This window comes from Lissotriton helveticus, chromosome 3_1, assembly GCF_964261635.1.
Source record: "Lissotriton helveticus chromosome 3_1, aLisHel1.1, whole genome shotgun sequence".
Classification (NCBI taxonomy): domain Eukaryota; kingdom Metazoa; phylum Chordata; class Amphibia; order Caudata; family Salamandridae; genus Lissotriton; species Lissotriton helveticus.
In genome coordinates this window covers 1,063,813,754-1,063,823,101 of record NC_136061.1, presented here as the reverse complement: position 1 = coordinate 1,063,823,101, position 9,348 = coordinate 1,063,813,754, and the positions used below count along the sequence as shown (strand labels likewise).

At 39.4% G+C, this 9,348-nt stretch overlaps 1 protein-coding gene across 1 annotated transcript; it reads right to left on the bottom strand.

Annotated features, from left to right (window-relative positions):
- Nucleotides 1-2,850: 2,850 nt before the first annotated feature.
- Nucleotides 2,851-4,664, bottom strand: LOC144823270 (gelsolin-like). The gene has a single exon (XM_078681626.1). It carries the CDS (start codon nt 4,601-4,603, stop codon nt 3,050-3,052), a length of 1,554 nt encoding a protein of 517 aa, XP_078537752.1. The 5' UTR covers nt 4,604-4,664; the 3' UTR covers nt 2,851-3,049.
- Between the last annotated feature and the right edge of the window lie 4,684 nt (nt 4,665-9,348).

Genomic DNA, 9,348 nt, shown 5'->3' with positions numbered 1-9,348 from the left:
TTAGTCATGTACTTATCTAATCATTCAGGTACTACTCATGCACTCATTCACACATCCAGATAGTAGTGATATACTCATGCTAATATGCAGGCAGTAACTATGCAGATATGGAGCGATCCATGGATTCTCATATACTTCGGGAATCATCCATTCACTACCTGTATCCTCAGTGAAACACCTAGGCACTACCTATGCACCAATTCAATTATCAAGGGGGTATTCATGTATTTAACCAAAAACACATGTTTTTGCAAGCTTTACTGAGGAATATGTAGTCTTTTAGAACCATCTGATGAAATATATATGCAAGCTGTGACACACTATTTGCATGTAGTTGTGACACACTATTTGCATGTAGTTGGAAGAATTGGTGAGCTATATGCTTTGATAGAGTTAACGTGCAGTATGTTATATAAACTGTTTCACAACATTTAAATCTGATACATTTAAGTAAAACAGTTCTGAGATACTAAATACACCAGTGACACAGTGTTAGAGAGGCATGCAAACAGCTCTTATGTTGTGTTTTCGGATTTACAGTGTTGAGACACTGTATGTATTTGTACACTTGGGGCTAAATTTATGAGAAAGTAATGAAGTGCTGAGCCACAAGACATTTGCCTGCGCCAAGCTACATTACTTCCACAGGGATGCATCATATTTGCAACAATATGATGGATCCCTATGCTCTCCCCTGTGCTGGTGCACAACTGGCTGCCATGCGCCAACGGAGGCACCCTTGTCCCATGGACCAACGGTCCCTCTTTAGTGGGGACACCTTCCTGTACAAAAACAATCACAAGAGGTATTTTCCACTTTCGAGGGAAAAGGGAGGTGAAATAAAAGTATCTCTCCTCTTTGCACCTCCCTGCACCTCCCCCGGGGAGGCATAGGATTCTGACGCATTCCCAGGTTTATGAATTGTAAATTTGGGAATGTGGCAGAATCCATGGGTGTTGCATGGGAACACACCCAGCGTCCCCCATGGCACGCTTCTTTCAGGCAAATTGCTGCATAAAGAGTGCTGTATTTATAACGCCAGGAAAATCCACGCAGTGGGGCTTTACGTGGCCTTGTAAATATGGAGCAGCACATTACTCTGCCGGTGTGTCAAAAAAGTGATGCACCAGAAAGTGCATGGTGTTTGTAAATATATCCCCTAGGCCTTATGTTCCTTTTAAAATTTTATATAGAAGGGATAAACAGTTTTTTCAACATGTATAAGTTAGAAGTGAGATATGGTGCAGCTGTGTTGTACAAAATGGTGCTACAATGTTAAAAGGTAAATAATAAATAAAGATTAGTGTTTTGCTTGGGGTTTGTTATATTGAAGTAAGTGCATGTAGTAATATATCTAGGATAATCTGTAGAGTTAAAACTGCAACATAACATGAAAACTGTTGTTGTATTATGTGTACATCAGTAGTAAAGTAGTTGGTACATTGCCTAGGGTAAAAATTAAAATATACTTGTTTTTATTTTACAGAGCAATATCTACATAAGTGCGCACAGTTTGAATGCCTTCAAAAGCTTGGACCAAAAAGCAACAGAAGCAACTACAGTATGTATGCAGAAATGAGTTACAAAATGGGTAAAATGCAGAAAAAGTGGTGAAAGTAAAAAGAGCTACTGGTAAGAGGACAAAGTCATTTCTTAAAAATATGTGTGGACATTTGCAACGTTTACAAATAAAGAGAGTGAAATCATGACTATGGGAAACAATAAGACTGGGCAAAGTGTACATTGCAAGAACAGAAAATATTGTAAAAAAGATGGACACATCCTAACCAGGAGACAGAAGCAGTTTAAGGAAATCATACACAGGCTGTTTTAGTAGAGTGGTTGTAAATCTACTGAGAAAGAAGGAGAGATGCACTGAATCAGAAAGAATGAGTTAAGAGAGTAGTTAATACAGCCTTTGCTTTGAAGTTGAAGCTTTTCATTTTGATTCTAAATAAAATGAAGACTCTTGACAAAATAGTGTTGTGCATGAGGAGACAAAATCAGAAGAAATGATTAGTAAATAGAAGTCACTTTTGTACAGTTTTTAGTAGAGAATGGATACCTAATTCTAGTACAGAACTTTTCTTTAATGAAGAAAGCTATCTCCAGGATAACAGATTAGATCATGCTATTGATGAAAGAGGCCAATGTTATTAAATGAAGAATGGCAGTCCTATAGCAAAAGAGGTGATGGTACCAAGAAATGTAAAATAAGTTATTGCATGAGAGGTACAAGGAAGGCCTAGTCAGGCCCCTGTATACACATGGATTTATAGTAGTGTTGTAGTATTAGACAGCAATCCATTGATATATTAAGAAAAATTCTACGGATATTTCCAAGGTGAAGTTTAAAACACAAATGTAGTACTTTACCAGGTTTGAATCCTTGCAAGCTGGGAAAGCATACAAATTTGCAGGGACACTCATTGGCTTGTTTATTAAAGAAAGTGTACCAAAGTACCTTTCATCATTTCAGGATGTTAGTTGTACACCACTCAACAATGTGCACTTTAGTTAGGTTAGAGCACTATGTGAAAACTCCTGCTTTATGTTTAGGAGAAATTAATAGGGAACTTTTGCATGGTACTGTGGCAGAGGTAGAAAAAGTGTGTGATGATGTGCAGTTTCATTTCTTTGGTCCAGAACAAGACTGTAGGGAAATTGAAGAGTTGATAACAGGATGAGTTGCTGAACAGAACACAGGTATTACAGTTGATAATTTTGAAGAAGATATCACAAAATTTAAGACAGTATGTTCTGAAAAACCAGAGTATGTTTATGTATGTTGTTGACAAAATCACTACAAGTATCAAAAACACAGTGTTGACTTATATATATTTTTTTTTTTTCAGTGGTTCCATGAATACTTTATTACTTTAAGTGCTCAAGCACAATGGCTACAAAGTACTTTCTTGGCAAACTTAATTATTGCACAGCTAATTGGCTATAAAAGAAGGCAGCCATTGGAAAAGTCTCTTGCGGGTTAAAACCGTTCTGGCAGGGAGTGAAGGCACAGGAGCTGCTGAAGGTCCCACAGTGAACGTCTCTAGACCTGAAGATCCGCCATGGCCCTCTCCAGTGGGTCGACTGACCAGAAATCATCCTCCCAGCCAAGGAACCAGCCCGTGAAGGTAGGAGGCTCGAAGCCCTGTTTCACGATGGAGATGGGCGTCCGCTTGTCTCGGTTGGCAGGGTCGCTTTCGATGTACTTGGAAGCTGATGCAATGGCTTCCTTCTTCTCTGACTCTTGCGCTTCATTTCCAACCCAGACAAACACCTGATCCCAAGTGTCAAGAATCATGACGTCATCGGGAGCAAGGTCATCCTGTGTGATTTCTCCGGGAACTTCTTCAATAATGAAGCGCCCAGTCTTGTTGGAACAGGCGAAGAGTCGCAGAGGATGCGTATTGATTCTGCTCTTCAGTCGGGATGATGTGCGATAAGCAGCTTTTCCACCAAGAGCTTCCCAGAAATCATCTGTCTCGCGACCTTCAGCTATTGAGGACGCCTGCAATCCAAGAATGTTCGTCAGCTCTTGGGCACCACGTTTCTCAGGATCACTGGCTCCTTGACCCACCCAAATGTAGACATTGGATGGTGTCTTCAGAACAAAGGCATCATTGGCGTTCAGATTAGTGGCAGTGGCATCCACCTCAACTGCTCGAGTGAAGCCGGAAGAGCTGGCGCGGACCTGGAACAGGCGAGTTTCTGCAGGTGCGGACTGACCCCCATCCCGCGAAGTTCCACCCTCATATACCACCAAAGGCTTTCCACCAAATAAGCTGAGGAGATGGGCTGGCTCTTTGCCCTGGACCACTCGCACCTGCACTGGGCCACCTCCAAGCTCCTCGTCCAGCTGCGCGCTCAGGAACGCGGACACGGTGATCTCGTCCCTAGTAGAGCTCGCCCCTTGCCATGTGTAGATAATCTGTCCTCTCTTTCCGCCGTGGCTGTAATCATACAGAATAATGTAGCTGTCTCCGCCATAGAACTGGCCGTAGAGGGATGGGTCCACCGGCACCTTCTCAGAACCTTCAATACGCCAGATCTGCTTCTTGCCCGTGCCATCGTCCACCATCCCATGCTGGGCACCCATGGCGGTCGACTCATGGAGGGTACTGACATCGAAGGGTACGTTCTCGATCTTGGCGACGTGGTGAGAGACATAGGCCAGCCCCAGCCCTTCCGTCTGGTCCTTGTCGCGCCAGTTCTTGAAAAACTGCTTGAAGAGCGGAGTCTCTCCCATCTCTGGAAGAACTTGGACCTGGGTATGTTTCGGGTAGCCCATCTTAGAAATGAACTCTGTTGCGGTCTTCAAGGCGGCCTTCCTCTCTTCCAAGTTGGCATTCTTGCCTTTCCAGACAAAGATCTTCCCGTCTGAGCCGTGGTCCAGGATGAAGCAGTCATCGGAGATCAGGGCGGCCTGCGTGAACGGGTTCTCGTCTGCGACCAGCGACACTACAATAGCCCCAGTGCCATTGGAAACCTTGTAGAGTTTCGCCAGCTTCCTGTTGGATGCGTCAGCCTTGACGTCATCGGGCGCACCTTCAGGCAGCGCTGGCTTGTCTCCAAGAACCTCTAGCATCTTCTCTCTTTCCATGCCATCTTCGACCACAAAGACTTTGGCACGGCCACTCCTTTCATTGTCACGGATGCCCTTAGAAATGGGATCTATAATTATATTTAAAAAGAGAAAAAGAGAATAATGATAACTGGCAAAGGTTTTCCCTGTACTATATTTTAGAAGAACAATTTAAACGTATGATTTTTTTTCAGAAGTGCCTACTTGAAAAATGTTCTGGAAATTAATTTTGCTATAATTGTTTTATACTGTCATCTATATGAACTGTTTTTTATATGTCATGTAGTCTACTTTTATGGTACATTACCGAAATAAAGATTTCTTGAATGAAAGAAGAAGAATTTGACTTGTCCATACGACAAATTAAAATATAATAAAAGGCCTGCTGGAGCTGTGCATAACATGTAATATCTGGATCCCATTTGGAAAGTACTTCAAGGTTTAAATATTTATGAGTCCACTCTTATCCAAACTATAGATTAATTTCAGGGTATAGTATGTATGGGTCCAAAGACAGGCAAGTTACCCCCACCAGAGCTGCAGAAAGGTCTAAAAGGTAAAGTAGTGTATTTGCCATTAGATGTCAAGAAAAACATTGAAACAGTTAGGGGGAGATTGAGATTTAGTGGAAGGACTAGTAATTCTTGTAAATGGAGTGCCTACCAAGAACAAAAAGATATGGCTAGAGTTAGTAGATGTATGAAAGTTTAAAAAAGCAACTTTATATCTGGTACAAAACAATGTTTAATATAGAAATGTTGAAAGCCTGCAAGATATCACAACCATGGAGGATCAGACATTTCCATCAACAGGTCAAATTAATTATTATTATTTGGAATAATATGCTAAAAGTGAAGGCATCGAATCTTGAAGAAAACATGACATCTAGTACCGAAAAAGAGATTGTACTACTAAAGACTGGGGATGGTTAGTTAGATGCCTGGCAATCTATACTAAAAAATATATTATCTAGTCTTGTGGCAAATATACAGGAGTCACGACCAAACATTAACGCACCGAAGACTTCAGAATTATTTGAATCCAAGAGAATTTATTACAAGAGGATGCAACATATCTTAAAACTCCTGATATCTAATAAGCGTAACTTGAGAATACAAGACATAAAGAAAGAATTCAAGAACAGGAATTTACAGATAAAGTGGGATAGCGTGAATAATGCCAATGCAAAATATATCATGCTATATAAACTAGGAATGAACGAGAATACTGGTCCCTGGTGGGGCATGGCACAAATTCATTTAAACAGCCAGACGACCTATTTAACACAAGCAATATTGGGAAAACTACATACATTTTCTATATAAATCAATTGTAACCTGTAATTATACATTATCAAAAGTTGATGGAACATTTGCAGATATAACAGAAGAAGAAATAGTTGAACTGATAATGAGCTCACACTCATCCAAGGCAGCAGGACCACATGGTATCCCTATAGACTTGATAAAGTTAAATATAACCTTTTGGAGTGTGATGCTCTCTGATGTGATTATCTTCGCAGATAATCAAATATAGAAGAATACCATCTTCCTGGAAAGGAACGATTGTCCATCCAATTCATAAACGAGGTCCAAAAGATGATCCGTCGAGCTACAGATTAATAGCATTGTTGGACTATGAAGGAAAATTGTTTGCAAAACACTTTCAAAATAAATTAAGGTCATTAGCAGAGGAAAAGTCATTAATACCAATAACTCAAACCGGATTTCGCTCAGGGTGTTCGACACTCGATCATATCACTTCATTGGCCCTGTTAGGAAAAAAAGCAGGCATACAGAAAATAACGCTATATGCCTGTTTTGTGGACTATTCCACAGAATTTGATAAGGTTAACAGACAAAGGCTGTGGGGTAAATTAACAGCATGGGAAATTGGTTTGAATCTTTTGAATGTTATTACCGGCCTGCATTCGGAAACATGGCTTCAGGTGAAATTGGCTCATGACAGTACACTATTGTCAAAAATGGATACCACAAATGGTCTTAAGCAAGGTTGTGTCCTTCCACCGCTGTTATTTTCTCTCTATATTGCAGACATAGATTTGGCACTGAGTTCCCATATGAGTGTGGCACCTAAACTAGGAGGTAAAACGATACCATACCTAGCATATGCGGATGACATGGTAATCTTGTCCCTAACTTCGAAAGGGCTTAGCTACCAACTGAATTAACTACATACCTATAATACAGTGAAGGGTTTGATAGACAATTTGTCAAAAACAAAAAATGGGATGTTTAGACAGACTATAAAACCTACAAAGTGGAAACTAGGAGAAAATGTCATTGAAGTAGTGGAACAAAACAACTATCCCAGAGTAATCTTTGACAATAAGTTATCATGGTCAGGCCATAAGGTCAGTAAAACTGCAAAATCAACTCCTATTACTAAATCAATTTCAAGATTCATGAAAATATTTGGAGGAAATGCTATTAATCCATCACTTAAAGCATTACAAATCAAAATGATTCCATACTTATTATATGCATCAACAGAAATGAATAAGAAAGTCATTCTTGAACTTGAGAAATGCTTTATGAAATGTGTACGCACCATACTTCATCTACGACAGGCAATTCCGCATTGTACCATAAGATTGGAATTCGGTCTAAAATCTTTGGAACTGTTGCATAAGAGAAGGTATGTGAACTACATTATTGATTGTGCCAAGGCGGATCCATGCACATTGAAACATCTAATATTTGAAGAACTCCGGAGCAAAAAAGTCAGAGAGTTACAACTAAATAGTATAATGATGGAAATAAGATCTTATGATCTGCCTGATATACAGGAAATGGGGCAAATGACCAGAGATGTGCAGAAAAGTCTAATACATAATACGCTACATACAAAGCAGTGGAATTCAGGTCTTCTACAAGATGGGAAACATAAACATATGGACCTAGTAATCGATACATATACCATACAGGCTCAAGAATACTTGGGATGGAATTTTCCCAGCTACATAAAATGGAAATACTTAAGGTTTAGACAATTTTACGTACAGATTGGGGAGTTTGAAGGGACTTGGAACCAGGCACTTAAAGGTGTACAAGCATGTCAGCTTTGTGGAACTAGTAAGGAAACTCTTGAAGATTTAATATGCATCTGCCCGAAGCTGCTGCCCATACGGAGGACATATTTATGCCCCTTGTTTAATAATGCTAAAATAGGAACAACTGCAGAGGCTGTACGATACTGTTTCAGGCTCAAAGAGGACAGTGCAATTATAAGGACGGTACTGTTCTTAGAGCATGCCTAAAAGCATTAATTGTTTAGACTTTTTTTTAATAGTATATAGATATATAAATGTATACGTGTAAATACGGTATTATGAAATGTATAAGTCCCTTTATAGGAAGTTTTAATCACTGAAACTATACTATCTTCTAAATGCTCGCATTTTTATTTATTTTTTATTTTTATTGTAATCAAATGATTAATACAGTAAAGTATTTTATTATTAATAATAACAGGTCAGAATTAGAAGGTGAATCAGTCCAGAACAGAAGAAATGTATGAACATTATAGCATCCACCCTTTGCATACTGAAGAGGTTATTGGTGATGCCATTGAGCTGTTTCAAATGAATGAAGCAAAAGGAGCTCCATTAAGTGTGTGGGAAAAAAGTTTAAAAGATTGGTGTTTCCCAAATCTTTTTCCTACTGGAGTCGGGGGAAGGATTGACGAGTCGCCTGTTCAAATGACTGCCGTTGTGCATAGATGTAGTAGACTTTATTCAGAAGACCCTAGATTTCGTCAGTGTATTCCATATATATTTCACTTATTATTTGAGAGTGACTTCTCTGACCTCTCATATGCAGTGAATCATATTCTAAAAACAGGAGTTAATGTGCATAATATATCAGCAAGAGAAATGTTGGAGAAAGTTCATGGAAAAGAACATTTGAAATATAATTTAATAAACCTAATGGCATGGCAGAGTGGGACTAATGTATAATGGTATCGGAGTCACAGTGAATGCAAGTGCATGTTGAGGAACCTTGGAGCACCTACTTGGTTCCTGATACTGAGTTGTGCTAAATATGCATGTGATAACCTGCTAGAATTCTTCCAGGAGGCAAATTCAAATATAAAAGACATTCATCATAAGATGCCAGGAGAAAAGTGCTCACTAGGCCCTGCACATTTTTGCAGATATTTGAATCACGGACTTCAAGCAATGATGTCTTTCATGTTGAAAAAAACAAAACCTCTGCTTGCTGAAGTGATTTTGGCATAAAGAATATCAATCCAGAGGTGCTCCTCATAGTCACATGCTGTTGTGGGTAAAAGATACCTCAAAGTTTGGAACAGACAGTGATGAGTCTGTGTTGTCTTTTATTGAGCAGTATGCAACTTGTTCCATCCCAAAAGAGAGTAGTGACAACATATTAAGACAACAAGTTCAACGATTCCAAAATCATAGATGCATCGTTTCGGATTACCATGACCTTTCACCTCACGGGGAAGAATAAACAGCTTTTCGTCTCCAACCAGACATACACTTACAAGGAAATCACCAAAAATACATACAACCTAAGAAGAACAGAGGCCTCCAAGTACATCAATGACTACAAGATTGGAATGCAAACATGGATATACAGTTTGTTTCAGACAACTCAATTTCTGTAGCTCGGTAAGTTACATCTTATATAACAAAGTCAGAGAAAACTAAGATGAAGGAGATATGGGAAGATTTCAGCAGAAAAGAGTCTTACGAAGAAATTGGACAGTTTTAGTTT